General features: G+C 39.0%; 1 protein-coding gene across 6 annotated transcripts in view; it reads left to right on the top strand.

Annotated features, from left to right (window-relative positions):
• LOC149236711 (LRR receptor kinase SERK2-like) overlaps positions 1–23665 on the top strand; it is a 247647-nt gene that overhangs the window by 197346 nt on the left and 26636 nt on the right. For all 6 annotated transcript variants that reach the window (XM_089372457.1, XM_089372458.1, XM_089372456.1 and 3 more), the window contains exons 6-12: positions 14538–14681; positions 14921–14992; positions 15141–15206; positions 15715–15788; positions 15896–16030; positions 16593–16934; positions 17249–17643. In XM_089372457.1, coding sequence (XP_089228583.1) covers positions 14538–14681; positions 14921–14992; positions 15141–15206; positions 15715–15788; positions 15896–16030; positions 16593–16934; positions 17249–17643 — 1228 coding nt within the window. The remainder of the gene's footprint in view (positions 1–14537; positions 14682–14920; positions 14993–15140; positions 15207–15714; positions 15789–15895; positions 16031–16592; positions 16935–17248; positions 17644–23665) is intronic.

Consider the following 23665-nt stretch of genomic DNA (forward strand, 5'->3'; position numbering starts at 1 on the left):
TATCATCTAAATAAACCACCACAAATTTGTCTTGCTCCCCTACAAAAGCTATGTCCATGGCTCTCTGAAATGTGGCCCTTGCATTAATAACGCTGAAGAGTATGCGAGCGTACATGAATGTTCCCCACAGGGTGGTGAAAGTAGTTTCTTTTGATCCTCAGGGTGGACTGCCACCTGGTTGTAGCCAGAGAATCCATCCATCATGGACATTCTGGCTGAGCGAACCACCTTTTGCAATATATGGTCCATCTTAGGCAACAGGTAGTTGTCTTTCAGCGATGCCCTATTTAGATTCCGGAAATCAACACATAGCGTTATTTCTCCGCTCTTTTTCCGGACAGGGACTAGGTTGGCCACCCATTCAGAGTACCTTAAAGGCACTATGATCTTTGCTTGTAGCAACTTTCTCACCTCTTTTTCAATGGAGGGGAGTAAGAGTGGATTTATCTGCCTGAGTTTTTGTTTGCATGGCTTTATTCCACTCTTCAAAGGAATCTTATGCTGAATGATGTTAGTATCAAATGCTTTCAAATCTTCATAAGACCAAGAAAATACATCCTTGTAAATTTTGAATAGATTTAAATACCTTTGTCTGTATTGCAAGGGGATTCCTTTTGATAGCTTGATCATCTGGGGTTCCTCCTTTGATCCGATGTTGCAGTCTTCTACTTGATCATCTATCTCCGAGGCCATTGGTTTGGAGACTATGTCATCCTTATTAAAAAGCCTTTCCAGTGGGACTAGTCCGCGAGGGATGGTATTCCCTTTTAGTTGCAAAATTTTGTGCCCAACCACTGTGTCTTTCCATGCAGTGGCTTCTTGATTTGTTTCTTCTAATTCTTGATCGATGGTGGAGTGAGCGAACTCCCCAACGACTTCTATGAACCTTTTCACCTGCTTGTCATCCTTGAATACTTGCCAGTGCTTGACATTATCAGGTTTTGAAGGTTTTTATCTGACTTCTACCTCATATCTATGGAGCGGATTTTGTGGGGGCCTAAAACTGCTTGCTTCTATGACAAGGGAGTCAACCATCCTGTTTCCTTCCATGGAAGATATTGGATATTAAAGGCCAACAAGAAATTATCAATTAGATCCCACACTTCATTCCGATATGTCCTCAGTCTGGGGTGTTTGGCCTGGTATTAATTCCTGATTTGCCTTACGACTAGCTCAGAGTCTCCATAGACAGTTAGGCATTCAATATTCATATTTTTTGCCATTTGTAAACCAAGGAGCAATGCTTCATACTCCGCCACATTGCTGGTCGCCTCAAATCCCAACTTGAAAGAGGGGTATCAGGTTGCCCTCTAGAGATACCAACAATATTCCAGCTCCATTTCCCTCTTTTGAGTTTGCCCCGTCGAAATATAACTTCCATATTTCATTTTCATTTGCAGGTTGATCCTCTAACTGCCTCGTTAGGTGCACTAATGTTTCCTCTAAGAAAGTCTCGTCTTCTTCTAGAAATAGGCAGGAGAGGTCACTTTCTTTCCCATGCACTGGGGAATTTTCTGAGCCTTTAGTTGGGTCACAGTCTTTACAAACCTGGATTCTCTGTACAACCTCCTTTGCTTGCCTCCAAAAGTGGGAATTGTGGCATAAGCCAGATCTAGCTTCATAGAGTCCCCCACCTTGGAACCCCATGATCTTAATAAGAGCATTGCAAACCGAGGAGGAATATCGGCCACCATTATGTCCATTACCACACTCTTCACATGGATTTGAGCCAGCTTTACCACCAGGTCCTTTATCATTCCTAAGCACTTGACTCTCTTGGAGTCGAAGGAGTACAGTTCTTGTATGGTCTGGTGATCTCCAAGCCCAACTGTTAGTGGCATGAGGTTGTGTGAGGCTCCGGAACAACATGCAATTATGCAGTAAGAGGTCGTGGATTACTAGGGTCACGTAGAAGGGTGCGGTGGAAGGATCCAACTCTTCCACATGCGGTCCAAAAACAACCATTGGCCTCTCCTCTTGGAGGTTTAAACTAGTGATGATCTCGGCGATATTTCAGAAATATCGCAATATTTTCGGAGAGCCAAAATATCGCGATATTTTTGCTCCTTGAAAATATCGCGATATTTTTGAAATATCGTCGATATTTTGGGAAAATATTGCTTGACGATGCAAAAACTCGCTGGCCTACTGGGCTGCGGCTAGAAAAGGCAAAAATCGGATTTTTTTTGCTCATTTTTGTTTTCTGAGTGTTGGAGAAGGAAGGGGAGAGCATTATGGTTGTTGTCAAGGAAGAATTGAGGGTTGAAGAGCCATTATCGCCACCAACAACGAATTTTTTATTGATCAAAGATTGAAGAATAATGAGACAATCTTCATTTCTTCCATTAACAAGTATGCTCTAAAAAACCCCTATGTTAATGGTTTTTTTGATAGATTTAGGGTTATTCTTGCTTGCCTCTTTGCCTACCAACATTTTTTTTTTTTCCATTTGCTATGATTTTCATGCCCATGAGCCAATGCAAGGGTTTTCTCCATATTTGGATAGCAAACTCCATTTCTTTTTTTAACTTTCAAATGCACCCTCTTATTGTCATTTTTCATTGAATTCACATTGCAAATAATGTAGCAAAAAAATTATTTTGTAAAATGAGGTGGTTATTACTTATTATTTTTTGTGTATGGGTGGAGTAACTTTAATCATTAATTCCAATTTTTTTTTTTGGTGCCCTAGGTTTGAATTAGCTCACTACAAATATGCCAAAAGCCTTGGACCCATTTTGGGAGTATGGGGAGCCTGATGGTGGGACAAATCGGGCATATCTATCATGCAAATTGTGTGGGACCAGGATGACAGGAGGGGTTACGTGATTGAAATACCATCTGGCTAGACTCTCTGGACATGATGTTGGGCTTTGTACAGTTTTTAGTCCAGAGCTTATACAAAAAGCTCTTGAAGCAATGGATGAAAAATACAAAAAGAAGGAAGAGGTAGAAAGAAACAAGGCTGAACGTGCAGGTAGATCTTTCGGGATATCTTCTTCTGATTTTGAGGCTAAGGGTAGTGGGGGGGGGGGGGCTCCACAACATCACTTGCTACTGCTAGTGCGAGGTCATCATTTTTTGTCCCACGAATAGGAGATGGAGCACAACCTTCCATAAAATCAATTGTTAAAAAAAGAAGCAAGAAGCAAATAGAGTTATGGGGAGGTGTATTTTCTGGAGCGACATACCTCTCAGCATCACCAGAACCAATCCATTTTGGCAGCCAAAGTGTGATGCTATTGTTGTTGTGGGCCCAGGGTACAAAAGTGCTACATATGAGGAGTTGCGGGGGCCAATTCTTCAAGCAGAAAAGCAGGACATCAACTCTAGATTGGCGGAGTTGAAAAAACATGGGAAGTTTCTGGATGTACAGTGATGTCTAATGATTAGACAGATAGGAAGGGTAGGACCCTTCTAAATTTCTTGGTACATTGTCCTGAAGGTACCATGTTTATTAAATTAGTGGATGCATCAGCACATATCAAAGATGTAGCAACGATATGTGAGTTGTTAGATGGGTTCATTGGGGAGATTGGTGTGCAGAATGTGGTGCAAGTCATAATAGACAATGCAGCTAATTATGTGTTTACCGACAGGATGCTTATGGAGAGGCATCGCGCATTGTTCTGGACTCCGTGTGCAACACATTGTATCGATTTGCTGCTTGAGGATATGGGGAAACTCTCCTTCATCAAGGAGGTGATTGATATGGCTAGGAGTGTTCCCAAGTTTATTTATAACCATGCTTTTGTTCTTAGCCTCATGAGGAGTTACACTAGAAACAAGGAGCTGTGGCATCCTGTAATCACACATTTTGCCACAAAATTTATTACTCTTCAGTCTTTGCTTCGATGCTAGTTCGAGTTGAAGCAAATGTTTGTTTCTGATGAGTGGCGTGATTGTAGATACAGCAGGAGACAGGACGGGAGAGCCATTGCAAAAATGGTGTACTCTGACACGTTTTGGCAGGGAGTAGAAGAAGCATGCTCAGTTAGTGAACCTATAGTAAAGGTTTTGAGATTGGTAGATGGGGAGAAGCCTGCAATGACTTATTTGTATGAGGCCATGGATAGGGTCAAGGAGGCCATTCGTTCTTATTATGCAAACAAGGGTTCTGCTGGGCTTGATAGGCATATGATGTTATGGGATGTGATTGATAGTCGGTGGACAGGGATGCTTCATCGACCCATTCATGCAGTAGCACTCTTCTTCAACCTCGCATTTTCATACAAATGCGCCTTTGATTTTGATGGCGAGGTGATGGAAGGGCTCCATTCCTGTATTCAGATGATGGTACCTGATCTTGAGCTTCGTAGCAAAATCAATCGCGATATATAGTTTTATCGGGATTGTGTTGGCCTATTTGGCTTTGATGATGCTATTAGGGAAAGGACCCTCTTCATGCCACGTAAGTGACAAGTCATCACTCATTAGAAATTAGATTTTCAATTTAGAATTTCCTTATAATTCTAGATTTTTAAAATTCAATTATGTAACTTTTATTTGAAAGTTTAATTATGTTTTAATTTTTTGACTTTTTTATTTCTTTATTTTGTGGTAGATATTTGGTGGTAGATATTTGGTGGCGAAGCTATGGTGCAAAGGCACCAAATTTGCAGAAATTGCCCATAAGAATCCTAAGTCAAACATGTAGCTCTTTAGGGTGTGAGCGCAATTGAAGTGTATTTGAGAAAATACATGAAAAAAGGTGCAACAGGTATAACTTTGAGCTTTAGCATTCAGTTGAGCAATTACATCTTTTGTAATTTTTAATTTTTAATTTATGACCCTCAAGTGTCAAGAGTCAAGAGTCAAGACTCATTAGTGTTTTTGACACTCTCACAGGTTGGAGTTTGCACGCCTCAATGATTTAGTGTATATGCATTACAATATCCGACTTCGAGTGAAGCAAATAGAAGCACCAATCGATCCAGATGCCATTTCCTTAGACAATATTGATGTATTGTCTCAGTGGAGGGTGGAGTCTGAGGAGCCCATCTTGGAGGAGTCACCTTCATGGTTAGAACCAGATGATCCATTAGAACAGGGGCAACAAGAGGAGGACTCAGAGGAGGAGCAGGAGGCAGAGGAGGAGGAGGAGGAGACTGTGGGAGCATCAACATCAACACCATCTGCTATAGATATAGGAGAACACAACTCCATACCTAACACTCATTATTTGACATTAGGTGCAGGGGCAAGGCCTTCTACTGCTAGGGGCAGGCCTGGCAAACAACCCATCATGTTTTCCCGTAAAAGGGGGAGAGGGCACTGATTTCAGATAGATAGCTGCTAGTTTTATTTGTTTTGCTACATATAACTCATGATGATGAGATACTTTTATATATGTGATGTTATTTTCTGTTGGTTCTCCACATTTGAGTCCTTGATTGGACAATTATCAGGGATCAACAGGATTTGGTATCGCCTTTGATGTATCATTTCTATTTGACATCATATATATCAGTGATTTCTTCATATTTATGTGCCAATGTGTTTATTTCATGTTGTTATTGCTTTATATGTTTAAAAACTTGGAAAAAATGAATATATTATCATTTTTTATGCTTGCCGATATTTGTCGATATTTTCGTCAATATTGCCGATAAGATGTTTTCTGGACCCTCGCCGATATTTTGTCGATACTGATATTATCAACACTGGTTTAAACTATCATGAGTTGGTGCTGAGGTAGGTGGATGCATGAATTGAGAGACTTGAGCTTTATAATTAGGCTGCTTTAGAAGCTCAGTTAGAGGAACATGAATTTTTACCTTTTCAAGCTCCTTCTAGAGATTGAATGTGGGTTGGACTTTTTCTGTACCTCCTGGCTCTGTTCCTTCTTCCTTCCCACTGGCAGTTTTCAGCAGAACAGGTGCCTCCTTTTTTGTGTGTCCCTCAGAACTATTGCTTTCCTTATTTGCAGAGACTTTTATCTTGGAAGGGTCAGGATTTAGCTTACCTTTCCCTTTGTCTGGTACTGGAGGGATAACTTGGGGAGCAGTTCCCTCCTGTTGCTTTGGTTCTCTTGACCTCTTCTTTGAAGATATTAGATTATACTTACATTGTGGCTGTGCTTGCATGAAATTTGCAAACTGTTTGCAATAATAATCTATATCTTCCTCCTCTGCTGCTGCTTCTCTGACGTGGCTGGCCTCCTGGTGAGCCATATTCTCTCTCATGTTCGTCTTCGAAAAAATCAAAATACAAAATTTCCTTCATCTCCTGTGTATCCGATGATTGCTCATCAAGATCCTCTTCTAAATATAGAGGATGAGGGATCTGATCGAGCTGTTCCTTCCTTTCCCTTGGAAGTATTTGCAATGGAGGTCTTCTATACTGCGGGTTGTAACCCTGGTTATTGACTTGAGCATTCTGTTTGGAGAGGCTCTTGTTCTCAATTTCAAGCTTTCCAACCTTTTGTGATAAACTCTTGATGAGTTTGTCTAGTTCGTCCCACTTCGGGTCTGATGATTCTCTATCTCGACTAGAGGAGGATGCCTCTTCTTTCCCTCTCTTATTCTCAGTAGGTTCTTGTTTGCCTCTTGACTTTCCTGCTGAGGCGAAATTTGCTTCCATGTCAAGTGCATTGATTTGGAGTTGATCTAGAGTGATAGACTTCCTTTCCCTTAGAGTAAAGCCAAAATCAGATTCAAAGGCACCCAAAAAGACTACTCGAGCAGCAGCTGGAGGAGGCTTTATCTCAATGGGCAGGTTATTGTATTGCTTGTTGAACCTCTTTATAAATTCTGAGATATCCTCTTTTGGCTTCTTCTTTATGGCGTTAAACTCTGTGAGGAGGTACTCATGATTCCTCTTTTCACCCCATTTCTGTGTAAAAGAGTTTTCAAGTTCCTCCCAGGTGGTGATGGAGGCATTGGGTAGGGCTTTGAACCACTTTCTGGCCTATCCATCAAGGGACTGTACAAAAAGTCTCATGACTACATCTAGTTGTTCCAGGTTTAGGTTCTCAGCAAAGGCACAAAAGGTCTCAACGTGCCCCTGCGCAATGTTGTCATCCTCCCCATTAAACCTAGGTAGAAGCTTTAGGTAGTCTTGGGGCATCGCGCTTAGAGGCCGAGGTAAATTAAGAGGTGCATATTTATTTAACAAAAAACCTGGAAGAGCCATTTGGGTAAATGGAGGGGGATTGAGGCTTGCCTGAGGAACTTGGCCCAAAAACACAGTGGTAGGAGTGGCTAGACTGAATGCGGGGTATGTCAAGGCCTTAGGAACAAACCTTCAGTAGTGAGTAACAGTGGGTTGAGCGCTGGATGAGGAAGCTTCAAAGGCTGGTGAGATGGTAGCACACGCAAGGGGAATTTTCTCTTTCCAGTTTTTCTAAAAATGAATCTTTTTGAGTCAAATACAAATGGAGCTTTCTGCTGAGATGTATCTGAGCGAGTGTGAGGCATTTTAAAAGCCAGGATGATAAATAATAATGGGGGTTTGTGGAGTCGCCAAGGTGATGATGAATGCACTCATAACCTCTTTGTCCACCTATGCAAAGAGTGTTCAACTTGTCGTATCCCAGGGGAAAAATCCTTCAATACGTTCCCCGACAACGACGCTGGAAAATGTTGTAGCTCCCAGAGACAACCTTGGATTGCTTTCAAGACCAGTGCCTGGGCACATCTTGATTTGTGTGTCTCAAATGATTTGCAGGAAACTGGAGACATCACTTATGTTCTCTATATATATATTTATTTATAGAAATCGGGCTCGTTCATTCATCCAAAGATATGAGTTATGTATTTAAGGTATTTCTTCTCGTACACAACTCACAGAAATATGCACAAAATAGTGGAGGCCGACTTGTTCAAGGACTTACAGTTTAATAAGATTTTGTAGAGCAATGATAGAGGATAAGGAGAAGGAGCAACTCATCGTATGGAGCATAAGGCTTCAAGAATTCTACACTTAACACATAGAGCTTGAGGAATTAAGAATTTCTATACTTATTTGAGTTACAAGCAAATATAATGGACAATAAAGAGACTGGCTGCTATGGTTCATGAAGCGCACCTATTAAAGATATAATTTCAATAATCCATATAGGCACATGCATTAACAATGTCGATATATGAATCTGTGATATAATTACATGCACTTGCATTAACTTGTTGATACAAATGAATTTGTGAGGAAGGCTTGAAATATTACTAATAGCTATGATTGCATGAATTCAGAGAAGAAGTATGAACATAAAATGGGTTTAACAGAGGGATAACATACTGTAATACTTGAAGGGGGAATCACCACCATTTCATTGATATTATGAAAGCTTTGTATTACAAAGCCATATAGTCTGAAAATAACAGGCAGTCTTTTCTTTCAAATTTCTAAACCTTTTTTAAGTCCTGCTTCCTCCTATTTATTAGGAAAGGAGGACCGTGGTCATTCATTACACAAAATATCTTCGGGACTAGTCTTAGCTGTCAGGATGACCAACGGTTTCGGCCCAGGAGGACTCTGTGGCCCAAAACATTACAAAATTAATTCTCTTCTTGAAAGAAGGCACATTACAGGACAAGAAATAAGTAAACAGTCAGACAAAAACGTAAATGAAATCTCTGTGTCCATCCCTGTGATCTCCTTTGCTTCAAGTTGTAGTTCGCTCTTTGTTTGGCCTCCTGTGTTGCCTAGCTGACTCCTGTTGCTTCTACCTTTACTGCTTGAACTATTCGCTCTTTAAAGCTGGGAATGGGCGCTTATCAGTTTCATGGTGTGGTACTGAAGCGGAGGATCCCTACACTGTACCTTGTTCCTGTGTCGCAATGGGCCTTTCTGTATCAGCCCATACCGGTTTTGAATGCACCACCTGTTTCCCTTAAAGCCATAGCTGTGTAAGATATTATAGACGCCCAAGGCATCACACCTTTAAAGCCATCACACCTTTAAGGCATCACACCTTTAAGGCATCACACCTTTAAAGCCATGTAAGATATTATAGACGCCCTGGTCTACTTGGGGATGCACTTGTGATGTAACACGAAAGTCTTTCAGGTGCGGGCCTTTATCACTGAAACATTACAAATCAGGCGCTTTCTGATGCCCCCTTAGGCCCCCTTTGGTATAGCCCCTTTTCGCTATTTTCTTCATATGACCGGGGGTTGCGACCGAGTGCTTATCCCTCAGGTGCTAAGGCTTTCTGACTATTGTCCGGGGGCCTTTTTCCTTTGTTACACAGGATCCCGCACTTCAGAGATATCTTGCGCTTGCCTTTGATAACACCCAGTGATACCTGTGATTGCCGATCAGCGAAACCGACCCACTGACTGAATCATAATCGCCACACGATAGAGGGAGGGACTTTGTGTTGTTTTACAACACCGACCGATAGTCCGGACGCGAAGTTTTTATAAAGCATGTTGCATAACATATCGCATTTGGGGGGGGGCTCTCGCATATCGTAATCGCAGGCTGGGGGGACTTTGGTGTAGGAGCGCCTTGACTAGTATGATCATCGATCTTTGGGGTTGACGTCATCACTGCCACGTGTCCCCCTGTGAGTGGTGACATGTGTCATGCGGAAATGCCCCCATAGGATCCCTGAAAATGTCGAATTTGCGTGCCATGTGTCCTCTGTACTGCCACGTCATCTATAAGGACCAATCATATCCCGCCACGTGCCCCCCTGGAGGAGAGAGAAAGGGGCCGCCTGCCCTTGGTTTTTGCATGAATTTCCTTTGTTAATCGGATTTCGGCCCCTCCAGGCGCCTTAACACTCATCGCACATCAGCGATGTCGCAAGGTTCTGGTGCTGTAACTCAGTTGTTTTGCCGATAAGCCTGGACCCGCCGATATGCCCGATTTGCGATCAGCTCCTGGACCTTCGATATGCGATTTGCCTTGGTCCTTTGGTCTTTTCTCTTTGTTTTCTAGCTTTTCAAAAGGCAGCTTCAGTATGCTCTAACTTCTGATCCAAAAGTCCATTCTTGGACTTCCATATACCGTTGGAAAGCTAGTTTTGAGCACTATGCAATGGAGAGGGTCCGATTTGACCTTGAGTGCTTATGTGGCCTGGAAGATGGCTTCAAACTTCATTGCTCTTTCTTACCTGTTTCACGGCTGAAAACACATTGGGCAATGAGTGACAACACTCATTTTCTAACACGGAAGTCCTTCGCTGGAATCTAACACACGATCTATTGCTCCTGAAGCTTGTGCTGACTGACTGACAAAACTGCTATAATCTATTGCAACTTGAAATCTCAGATCTCCTCCTAAAAACTGGATCTGGAAATTCCTCTATGTGCTTTTCTCTTCTTGTTCGTGCGCAAGTCTGCGTCTTAAACCCTCGCTACAAAAATTTTGCGCCCAGATCTGCTCAACAAACCGAATGATATGTTCTCTAGAACCCTCTATCTGATGATTCCACCGTCTGTAAATTCTGCTTTTGAGGCTATTCGAATTTTTTCTGCACCTGCAACTAGAAATCAAACCTCACTCCCTCTACAATTTGCACCCCTGGAAGGCTTGCACAGATATGGAGAAAGTACTTCAGATCGTCCACTGAAACAACACGATCTCACTGTGTCCTGCCTCTAAGCTTCATATATGATCAATCACATTCTCATAAATTCCTCGATTACAATAACTGGAAAGTATTCTTCTAATTGATGCAAATTATTTGTCTTCAATTAATTAATTTAACGACAAATAACGAATAGCTCACTACTTCAATCTTCATAATAAAATAAATATGTTGTGGAAAATTAAATTAGAACTGAGAAATTCATTCACACAATCAACACAATTATTTTGGACCAATGTCCCTGAAGGGAAAAATGGTGCAACATATGAGGGTTTATTTTATTATGCAACAGTAAAAATTTGAGTACAATAATTTGGATGCCTCACTAGAAATCCTTTGACAAATAATTTGGCAAAATTTATGGGGGAGAATTTTCTCCCTCTGCAAATCAATTGGTCTCCTTCTGGCCTGCTTGCACTCCCTACTGGTTGCTTGCACTGCTGGTTTGCACAGTTCTGGGTGACCCCTGAAATTTCCTCCAACTGAGTTGTCTAGCCTCCCTCTGCCTCTGGAAATGGCTGACTCTGCCTTCCGGATAGTCTTCGGGCATTCAACAACTGAATCGATCTCTCCCTGGCACTCGTACTAGGTTTTCTGGCTCACTCGCATTACCTGGACGACTTTTCTGTAGAACAATTCAACCTTCTCTTTCTTGCCTCTCCGACACTGGAAATCTATTGGGAAATTCTTCTGGAATTCTTTCTGCTGCTCCCTCAATCACTAATGCTCCTCCATTGGCTCAAATTCTTCCCTCACTTGATCTCTGTGAACTAGGAAATTCACATTGTTTGGAGGCTTGCTTCCTCACTTGTGTCTCCTCATTCCATCAATCTGCTCTTATAATCTCTTGTTGGAGCTTCAACAACCATGATTAAATCCTCATCAACAACTAAGATCATCTTAGACTTGATCCTTGTGAGTCTCTAGAGCATTCTCAATCATACTCAATTAATTCCCTTTAATTAATTGATTTCCCTAAGTTAGACTTAGGCATTTTTTAATTATCGATCAATTAATTTAATTGAGTGGTCTCTAAGTGTTTTCTCCCAAAACCTTTTCTGGGTTTTGTAGATCTCATGTTCCTTAGTCTCGTAGATACAAATCGAGAATAGAACACATGTCCGACACTACAAAAATGAACACTTATTTAGGGCTATAGTGGGTTCATTGGACCTTTACCTACTCTATGGGTTTGTTCTTGAGTTGAGTGACCTTCATGTCCAATATACAAACTAGATGTACCTAGAAGTCTCCTTCTAGTTCCACCTAGATCGAATCTCAATCAATGACATGGTTAAAGAACATGTAAATACTTTTTCAACAACAACACATGAAACACATTATGAACTTTTATGGTGGCATGCAATGCAAGCATATATGCATTAGGCCTGTTCTATCAAAGATCTCAAATGGACCATAATCTCTGGCTACTTGGATTTTGTAGCTTTCCAACTTTGAGGAATCTTTCTTTGGTTTCACTTTCAAAAACATGTGCTCTCCAACTATAAATTCCCTTGATATTCTGTCTTTATTTGCATAACGTTTTTCCCTGATATATGTGGCCTTTATCTTGACCATTTGCTCTTCCATTTCTCTAAGTAGTCCTGACCCATGTACCACTTTGTTTGCTAGATTGTTCCAATTAACTAGAATATCACACTTTTTACCATACAATGCCTTAAATGGAGTCATCTTTACTGAAGTTTGATATCCATTATTGTAGACAAATCTACAAAATGCAGGTACTCCCACTTGGAGTGCTTATCCATCACATACATTTTTAATATTTCATTAATTACTTGACTCTATTTTCCCACCTATTTGTGTATGATAGGTTGTAGTGAAGTTCAGATTTGTACGAAAACTTCGAAAATCCTTTCCAAAAGTCAGTGGTAAACTTTGGATCCCTATCTAAAATAATTGCCCTGGGTACTCGATGCAACTTGGAAATCTCTTTCAAGTAAATCTATGCTATATTTATTATTAACCAATGTTCCACAGAGATGCATCCCCCAGGGTGGGGCCTGCCCCCACGTTTCCCATGCATATGGAAGGGGGGACGCATGGGGAAAAGCAAAGGGAAATGCACCGGGAAACATTTCCCCGGGGGGGGTCTAGTTGCCCCCCTCCTCCAAAGCTTTTGTCCGATAAGTCATGAAGATAGAAGAAAGATGGGAGATAGAGCTTTGAGGAGTTTGTGACCATGATAATTAATGGTAATATTGAATTCTTGAAGTAAAACAATAGAGTAAAAGTGACATTCTCCTGTATCAATGACATTCTCCTTTATCTTACTCTATCATTTTAGTTAAATTTCTAACATTACCATTTATTGTTTTAGGACTTTTAAGAGTGGTTCCAACCTTTTCGGACTTCATATGGAGAAAGTAGGATTTCATATCCCATTTAGAATTCATCAGACTTAATAGTTTTAAGGATTGGCAGGATTATAGCATTTCCATTGGCTTACACTAATGAATTTGCATGGGATGAATTGTTATTGTTAGGATTTTATCAGTATTATTTCTATTTTTATAATTTTAGAGATGGAGACCAGTATGAGCCAACTTAACTGAAATAAAGTGAGCACCTTTGTTTAATTTGTGCACCACTACCATTATTGAATCGGGACAACTTAGTAATAAAATCAATAGTTAGCACTTCCCATTTCTACTCTGGATTGGGAATGGTTATAGCAAACTTGTTGGATGTCTGGGTTCAACCTTTACTCTTTGACATTCTATACACCGAGCTATATCATTAGCCACATCCTTCATTTTTTTGGCAAAAATATTGACATCTTATTTCTGCAATTGTATGCTAATAACCAGGATGTTCAACATATGGAACATTATGCATTTCTTTTAATACAAGCTTCATTAATTCATAAGAATTAGGGACATAAACTCTATTTTTATGCGTAAGAATGCCATTCTTTTCCAACTTACAACCCTCATACTTTTGGTGTACATTATCTTGTTGTAAACCTTCTTTTATCTATAGATAGTGGTCATATGAGGTAATAGCCTCACCTGTCTGAAGAAAGCAGTTTTATCTCATTGCAAGTTGCAGTTTTATCTGGGTTCAACCTTTACTCTTTGACATTCTATACACCTAGCTATATCATTAGCCACATCCTTCATTTTTGGGGCAAAAATATTGACATCTTATTTCTGCAATTGTATGCTAATAACCAGGATGTTCAACATTTGGAACATTATGCATTTCTTTTAATACAAGCTTCCTTCATTCATAAGAATTAGGGACATAAACTCTATTTTTATGCGTAAGAATGCCATTCTTTTCCAACTTATAACCCTCATACTTTTGGTGTACATTATCTTGTTGTAAACCTTCTTTTATCTATAGATAGTGGTCATATGAGGTAATAGCCTCACCTGTATGAAGAAAGCAGTTTTATCTCATTGCAATTTGCAGCCCTTCCTGATACTTTATTCTATATATTCAGAAACCTGTTTATTAGTTTCAGTACATTTTGAACAGAAGGGAAAGGACAAGGCATATGACCTTTTTCTTCTTTGTGTGTCTATTCTTAAGTTGTTTGAACATTAAGTTTCATGAACATTTAAGAGAGAAAACTTGACTAGTAATGATTTATATATATATATATATATTTTCAATTGATGACGTTGATCACTTCAGAATTATTCTCCAATGCCTTTTTATTTTATGATGAGGAAAACATGGAATTATAGTACTTGTTATCCTGTCAATATGTCATCCTCCAATACTTTATATTACATGTTGGGAAAAACTAAGGATTATAGGGTTTGTTATCCTGTCAATTTGTTACTGTCATACTTATGCTATAAGTAGCTTTGTGAAGAGTCTGTATAATTTTGGAAACTGAGGATTTTAAGTTTTAACCTCATCACTTTATTCTAAATCATCCAGACACAAATTTATGTTATCTTTAAGGAAGCAGGGGAGGTCATGACATTGATACAAACTTACATTTTGCTTCACATCAATGCAGAGCATTACAAGACAATCACATATCTGGCACACTACCAAGTGAACTAGGTAACATGACAAGTCTGCGGAACTTGAATCTGGAAAACAACAATCTCACTGGGGATATCCCTAGTTCTTTGGGCCAGCTTCGTAATCTTCAATATCTGTAAGAAAATGATATATGGATTCTTTACAATGGAAATCAACAAATTTAGCTCTACCTGTTTAAACATATTATAGTATTGTGCTTAGCAACAACTTTGGGAATAATAAAGAAAAAGTTAACCGTTACATTGAATTTCATGTTTCTTCCCATTCATATATTTCAAATTGATTTTGGACTGTATGTAGGCATCTATACCTTATTTTTCTTCTCATATTTCACTCCCTTTGACTAAATAACAGGGTGATAAGAAACAATAAACTTAGTGGAGAGATTCCACCTTCAATAGCAGGGATTCCAACTTTGATAGAACTGTAAGAGTTGGTTACTGCATTTTAACAGGGAACTATTTCATTTGTGGAAGTTTAGTTGTATAATTAGTTCTCTTTAGTAACATCTTGAAGTTTGAAGTATAGAAATGTTGTTTGGCTTTGTTGACACTGGGACCTTTTTGGTGTTTAGGGACCTATCTGCAAATCATCTCACTGGAAAGATTCCGGAGGCTATATTTAAAGTAGCTAAATACAAGTAAGAAGCCATCTTTGTTTAGCGAGTTAGATGAGTGCAGTTAATTTTATCCACCAGATTCCTTACTATATCATGAAAACTGGCTAATAACACGTTTTAATGTGTCATCAAGTTTACACTAAGAAACCATCACGATTTTGATACAATTTAGGTGCTTGATAACTGTCTTACGCATGCTACAATAGAACATTTAATTAGTATTGTTGAGATATTGATGGCAAATTTTATGAATTTTCTGGTTCAAAGGATAGCTAGATGTAGTTCTATGAACATTGAACAGCAGATATCTTGGATAGAGTGCGTTCAGAGTGAATTCACTTTGAAGTGGACGAAAGCTAAAATAGTATCTTATATTTTCATTTCACATTGATATTGTAGTAGTTAACATGACTGTAGTGTCATGCCTGCAGTGAAATTCACTTTGAATTGGATTAAAACTAAAATAGTATCATACATTTTTTACATTGCTATTTTAGCAGTTAACATGATTGTAGTGTCATGCCGGCAGTTTCACTGGTAATAATCTTAATTGTGGTTCAAGTTTACAACACCCATGTGCCTCTACTCTCTCCTCAAAATCAGGTTTCTACTATCTTTCACTATTCAATGTCATGCTTGTGGTTTGCGATTCTATTTAGAAATATACTTTTGTACGCTGGCCCCAAAATGTAACCATTTTTATTTTCCAGGATACCCCAAGTCAAAAATTGGAGTTCTGATTGGTGGCCTTGGAGTGGCTGTTTTCATCTTGGCATTCTTTCTCTTCCTTCTATGGAAGGGCCAATGGTGGCGCTATAGGCGAGATGTTTTTGTTGATGTTTCTGGTCATTTTCTTTCTCAGTGACTATATCTTTCCCTCTCTGTGCATTATGCAATCAATTCACTATTTTTTCCTTTGGGCTAAACTGTACTAGCATGGATTGCATACATTCACTGGATAAAATAGCACATGAAAATTAATCAAAACATTCAAATGATGAAAAAAGTAAACCAAGAAAAATAGATTGGAAAAAGGGAAAAGAAGTAAAAGGGGAAAAAATAGGATGAGAAATTTATAAATAAAGGTTCCATATGATATATTTAGCAGTTCAGAAGAGTATGTTGGAGCTGTAATATGATACTGGGGCATCATGGAATGAATAGAGCAGCATAGGACATGCTTTTAGTTGAACTCAAGTTCATCCATATTTGTAATATTATCAAAGATCATACTCTAAATACCAGATCATTGGGTTTTTGACGACAATAAGACGATTTTCTTCAATTAAAAACGAACAAAGCCTCAAGGGTTATGAAATAACAGGATGACTTGGTCTCATGCACACTTGGTTCATTTTCTGCATTTTTCTTTGTCTGAGTGTTGTATATGTACGTACATGTGTGCAGGTGAAGATGACAGAAAGATTGCTTTTGGACAGTTGAAGAGGTTTTCTTGGCGTGAACTGCAGCTAGCAACTGATAATTTTAGTGAGAAAAATGTGCTTGGGCAGGGAGGTTTTGGTAAAGTGTACAAGGGAATACTTGGAGATAACACAAAGGTTGCAGTGAAACGCTTGACTGACTATAACAGCCCTGGTGGTGAAGCAGCTTTTTTGCGGGAAGTTGAGATGATTAGTGTGGCAGTTCACCGTAATCTTTTAAAATTAATAGGATTTTGTATTACTTCGTCGGAAAGGCTTCTTGTGTATCCTTACATGGAGAATCTCAGTGTTGCATATCGACTACGGGGTATGTTTATCTTTGTCATCAAATTTGTTATTTCATTCGTAATTTGCACTTGCAATTTTCCTTGATGAATTGCTCTTACATTTGGAATGAAGCAGATTGTCTAGTAAGTTGTTTTCAGTTAATCAATATGCTATTCTATAACTGTAGCTTTGTCATCCATTTTTATATTTTCTTCTACCAAGCTGTTGAATATTTCTTAATCCAACCTTGGATGCCATGCTAAATAACTAGAAATCTATTTTTGCATACAGTCCAAGAGAGTAGAATGATCAGATTATAGTGTGGAAATGATTTATTTTCATTAATCAGTGCAGAACTCAAACCTGGGGAGAAAGGACTTGACTGGCCTACACGAAAGCAGGTGGCTTTTGGTGCAGCTCGTGGTTTGGAGTACCTTCATGAGCACTGTAATCCAAAGATCATTCACCGTGACCTGAAGGCTGCCAATATTTTGTTAGATGAAGATTACGAAGCAGTTGTTGGTGATTTTGGATTAGCGAAGTTGGTTGATGCTAAAAAAACTCACATCACAACTCAAGTACGTGGAACTATGGGTCATATTGCTCCTGAATACTTATCAACTGGAAGGTCATCAGAGAAGACAGATGTGTTTGGATATGGTATTATGCTTTTAGAACTTGTCACAGGGCAGCGTGCCATAGACTTTTCTCGTCTTGAAGAAGAAGAGGAGGTGTTACTACTCGATCATGTACGACATCTGAACACAAACTTTACTTACATTTTTAGTTATTAGAAGCTTTAATATCTAATTGTGCCTTCTTTACCTTAATCCAACATATGACCTCTTTGGATTATGGGTACTGTATGCCTAACAAGCTCCTTCACCAGGGAAATAGATAATTTTCGCCTCCAAAACAAGCATTTCTCTCGCTCTTTTTCTCTAGATACACACTTTGAATCAGTCTATATGGTAGACATTTGAGTTGCCTTGGTTGCAGAATGCCCATATAAGATGGTGTTGCATGTTATCTATTTCCTTTGGAAGTCACTAACTCAAACTGCTAATGAGAGAAGGAATAAACACCGTATTAGCTTACATTCTAATTTTTTGCTGGCTCAATTTGTACAGTGATATTGTATTTTGTGGAAATAGGAACATGATTAATCCATCAAAGAACTATAAATTGTGCTTATTTTAACTCGAATATTCAATAGAGCTCTTTATCTCTTTCATAACACGTCGTGCGACCATGTATCATTTATGCACTGTCCGGAGGTTTTAACATTTCTCTTGAATACCTTCACTTACTATTGATTTTTATAATGATTCTTGGAAATTGCCATTTTTTTATTTCCACATATTCAAGAGGGAATCTATTGGAGAGGTGAACAAAATAGTGCAATCTAAGTCACGTGATACGGGGATACAAGACACAGAGGTATTCGACATAGGACATATTGACCTTGGAAATATGAGATGGTACATGTTTTATATATATATATATATATAAAACATACTTGTGTGTCTTGTATCCCCGTATCATGTGACTTAGATATAGATATAATTAAAAAATTATATATATTTGGAAATATGAGATGGTACATGTTATATATATATATATATATATATATATAATTAAAAAATTATATATATTGGATAGTAGATCATAAATAAAAAAATGAAATTTATTTTTTCATGAAATAAAATAGCTATTCTTGAAATTCAAGATTGCACATCAAAATGAATTGAAGTCTGTCCTGGCCTGCCACTAGGGAAACCAAAACAGAGAGAAAACTTCAATTTCCACAGTAGCCAAATAAAAAGTTTACTTGATGTGAACCAGAAAATGAGGATGCTTGTCTATAATGCATGGCCTGTAGGGCCATTCTTGAGCTGGTAACAAAAATAACCTAGGACTGAAAATTAAGAAAAAAGGATAACAGAAAAACCATCTTTAAGCCTTTATCAGATTTTGAAGCCTCAACAGGAATAGGTTGTTTGTCACTGCATGGAGAACAACTTGGATCAGTGGGGATGCCTAAATGAGCTTCGATATTCCCAAAGTATGCAGTGCATTGAGCACATATGCATCTGCATTTCGTCCATTTGAAGGAAATTCTGCTCTCTGGCTTCATTCCTATCAACTAGCACCTGACCCAACAACAGCTTTATATGCCACTAAATGTCAATGGTGTGCATGTAGTGGTTGTAGGGGCGCCCCTGGATGTTAGTTTTTTTTTTCTTTTATTTTATTTATTTATTTATTTTATTGTTATTCTTTGTCCATAAACCCAGACAGATATACTATTACGATAAAAAAATTATACCCATAATTTTAAACTAGGAAAATAAAATATTTTCTAGATCTGATTTTATGAACAGCAGTACACTGAGTTCACTAACTTTAAAATGCAGTGGAAATAGAAACCATTTACGTAGAAAATTTGACTTAGTGATTTACCCTGGAAACCTCAATGGGGAAAACCAGCAAACAAGTGATTCTTTTATTTCAGCCCACAGAAAATAAATTTGGAAATTGGTACAGCAATTTATGAACTTTTACTTGGCCCAAAATTTCTGAGAAATTCAACCATAGAAATTTTCCTCGAAATGTGTGGCAAAATAGCTTTCCACAGCACGGTTTTCGAGGCCTGTACGATCTGTCTGTACAACTGTACGGACTCCATGCATTGTGGATCCATACGGTACTATACAACAAGCTGTTGCTGTCCAACTGCCTGAAAACTGCTTCTCTGCTGCCTGGAACTGTGTCCAAAATCTATGTATGGGCTTCCTTGAAATGCATAAACTAGCTCACTCTCCTTGCTGCCCCTGTAATCTTCTCTTCCTGCAATCTTTTTCCCTCTTCCTATTCAGTTTAAATTCTTACTTGTTCATGGAATTGTGTCTCTTCCTCTCCTTAAATTTTCCTTTATAACTTTCCAATGACTAAAACCCTATCTCCAGAGTCCAAAGTGATTGACGGTCAAGATTTAATCTTGATCACTTGAGATCAAAGGTTGTGACTTAATCTCTCATTGACACAACTTAAGTCACCTTTTAGTCATTATAAAGTAAAAATCACCTAAACTTTATAAAATAAAGTTAATATCTAGACACACAGCCAATGTAGAAGTACCTTTCTGAGTTACAACTTTAAACAATACCTCTTAGCGAGGAAGGTACCTCTGGAAGAAACTCTTCCACTTGGATCTATCTCCAATCCCACCACGTCATCCATTGTTGTAGCTACTGTAATGTTCCCTAGGGAGGACTAAGTAGCCTATCCAACCCCATAGGCTATAGTCAATGGTAAAGGGGGAAACCTATTATTCGATGCCTTTGGGGCAACATTGGGTAAATTGGGTTAATTGGGGCAAAACTTATTAAGGAAGCCAGACTTAGGGCTAAGTGGAGGGAAACTTGTAACCCCTCACACTAAAATAAGAAGAGACCCCAAAAGGAATCTATAAATAAGAGAGGAGAAATCAATTTCTCATTGTTGATTGGTTAAATGTTTCTGTTTTTTGAGCCGAGGCTCTGAGGGTTTTAAGACCCATTTTTCCTTGATTGGTTTTGGTGGTCATGATCCCACCCTAGCCAATCCCCCTCTTTTTCTCTCATCTGTTTGGCATAATTTTTTTTGAGGCATATCCATCTAATTTTTGGCAAGCAAGGGGATATTTTTTGTGGGTGAATTGTCTTAGAAGTGACGTGTTGTGGCATCTTTCCTCTATTCCGAATTCTCTGAAGCTAACATCAAGGACAACATTGTAGCCCAAGGCTTATGTGGAGCATAAACTAACACCAAACCTCTATTTGGGCTAGCAAGGGTTGAGCTGAGGTCTTTTCAGGACAGCGGAACCCTTATCCACTCAACAACCTTCCATTATGTGGCATCAAGGGCTAATCTAAGGCAAATTTGGAGCAGCGAGGACCCCCTCTAGGGTTCATTTGTAGCAACACAAGGTTTTGTGTGGTTTTCAAACTAGTACTAAGGTTCCTGAGGCCCCTTTAGTGCTACAGATCAATCTCAGGAGGCAACAGATCTCGTCCAAAACTCGCAACAACTCTTCCAAGCAGTGAAAGTGCAACATAAGGTTGAAGATAAATTGGGTGAATGAATCCCCTTCTACAGACAAGTATAGGCCATTTTAGGGTTTCAAACCAAGTTTTGAGTGTACACTGAGGAAGTAGACCCATTTCCAAGATTCTGTTGAGTCAATGACCCTCTCCCTAGACCTGATCTTGGCCACAAGTCAAGCCTGTGGCAGCAATCAGTCAGTGATAAGTGATAGCAAGGAGATAGGAAAATTGGCTGAATTTTGGAGTTAATTATAAGGTTTGGCTAAGATTAGTAGACTAGTAGGATTGTTGTTAATTTAGACAAGTGATAGCAAGGAGGTAGCAAAATTGGCTGATTTTTGAAGCTAATTATAAGGTTTGGCTAAGATAAGTAGATTAGTAGGATTGTTGTTAATTTAGCAATTGTTGTGTACCTCAATTGTAGTGTGAAGCTTGAAGGGTTGTGGATTAAATCCAATATGTATGGAGGACTAGTTTCATGTACATGAACTGTTGATGGTATTAAATGCAATCTCAGGTATGCTATTGTTCTTAATTGTTTAGTGTTGTAACCACATTAGGAAGTAAATCTATGAGGATTATAAACTGATGTGTCTTGTTGATGTTGCTAAAGATTCATTTATCTGTTCATTGTTGCGCCTTAATTGTCATTTGTTATAAGTTGTAAAGAATATTGTGTTATTGTTGCAATATATCTTTATGCTCTTGATAACCCTAAGGGCAAAAATTCCATAGGGATATTATAGCTACTCCCTATGAACTGGAATACTTCCTTGCTACTTGCTTTGGAATCTGTACTGAAGATCTGTGTCTCCCAACCATGCTCCTTGGAGTCTTAACCCGCTCCTAAGCATCCATCAATGTTAGCTCATACCAACTAGTTCTGACCTAGGAAACCGGATTCGTCCTAAACCCCCTGCGAATCCCGAATCCAACGAATCCGACACGATTCAGTCCGGATTCGTGTCCAAATCACAGGACACGTCGTGTCCATTTCGGACACGTCGTGTCCGAGGGCATGTCGCGATTTTCAGGGGCGTGTCGCAATTTTAGGACACGTGTCCGGTTTCCAGGACTCGCTAAGCTCAGCGCGGGTATGAAAAGGCGTGTTTGCTCATTAATATTTTCATTTGGTAAGTGATTTGTGCTGTTGCAGCAAGGAGTAGAGCATTTTGGCAGCTTCATAATCAAGTCTAGGCCCTAGTATTGATATGCTATTCATGGTAATGTTAAATTCTTAAAGTAAAAGTGACATTATCCTTAATCTTCATTTTCATCCTTTTACTTAAATTTTTAACATTACCATGAAATGACTCAGGATGTTTGAGAGTGGTTCTGGCCTCATTGGATTTCATATGGAGAAAGTAGAATTTTAGATTTCATTCAAAATCCAGCAGACTTATCAGTTTTTCAGGATTTTAGGATTGGGGGATTGCAATGTTTCCATTGAATTTTGTCATGTATTAGGGTATGGAACTCGTATTTAATCAAGAGCACCAAACCAAGAGCTTCTGAATATGTCGCTTCCGCTCCCGTTTTCGCTCCCGCTCCTCGCTTTCGCTCCCGCTCCCAAGTAACACTGTTCCTGATGATATGGGTCTGGACACCATTGTTGAGTTGGCATTGGCCAACATGGATCTCAATGATCCAGTGCTAGAGCCTGTTAGATTTGATGACTTAGAGGGGTCAGCCTCCATACCAGCAGATGCAAAGGCGACTATGGATACAGGGGAGGAGGAGGATGTAGAGGAGAGCAGTGGGGACCATGATGATGGGGACAGTGATGCTGATTCTGATGCTGATTGATGCCTTGAGGCTTGTATACCTGTAGTTGTTTTATATTTTCTATTTCTATTTGCCATTGGCATTGCACCAACACTACCTATGTAACATATTTTGATTTGATGACTTAATGAGAAAACTACAGTTGTCAGTGTGTTTATCTTACTATCTTGTAGTTGTAAGTTGTCTTTCAGTTATGAATTATGAATCATGATTTAAATTTTTAATAGATTTATCATTTATGTGACCAGTACCATTGACATTTATTTGAATTTTGTATGTACCATGCATGCTAATAGCTATAGATGAAGATCTATGTTTGAAATCAATAAATTTGTATCATTAATTAAAATTGGTGTAAGAAATATGATAATATCTAATTTTTAATATATATATTTTTTTAATAAAATAATATATAACGTGTCCTAACGTGTCTTGTTCCGGGGGGTCAGCGTGTCCCGAATCCGACACCACGAATCCCGAATCCTACGTGTCCCGAATCCCCGTGTCAGGTGACTTAGGTTCTGACAGATTTGAAAGAGGTTTTTTGCCCATCTTCTAGATTAGAAAACTAAGTCCCCCGTCTCAACTCAATCTTCAAAGCCTCCTTCTCATTCTTTGTCACTAACATCGGTCCTTGATCCAAGATACCTTTGGATCTACCTATGAGCCAACCCTACAAGCTACAACAAACCGTTCTTGATACCAAGCCTTACTGTTGTGTCCTAAGTAGCTCTAAATGTATGAATACTTGTCCTTTCTGGAACACGTCATACCCTTCATCCTCCAGCGCTGAGACTGAGAACAAGTTCGTCTTCAACTTTGGGACATATAACACCTCTACCACCTCTAGAGATCCTCTTGATTCTAGTTGGAATAACACTGTTCCAACCCCTTTCAC

This window comes from Pinus tabuliformis, chromosome 8 (assembly GCF_031772625.1).
Source record: "Pinus tabuliformis cultivar Carrire ecotype Pingquan chromosome 8, CPIR1, whole genome shotgun sequence".
Taxonomy (NCBI): domain Eukaryota; kingdom Viridiplantae; phylum Streptophyta; class Pinopsida; order Pinales; family Pinaceae; genus Pinus; species Pinus tabuliformis.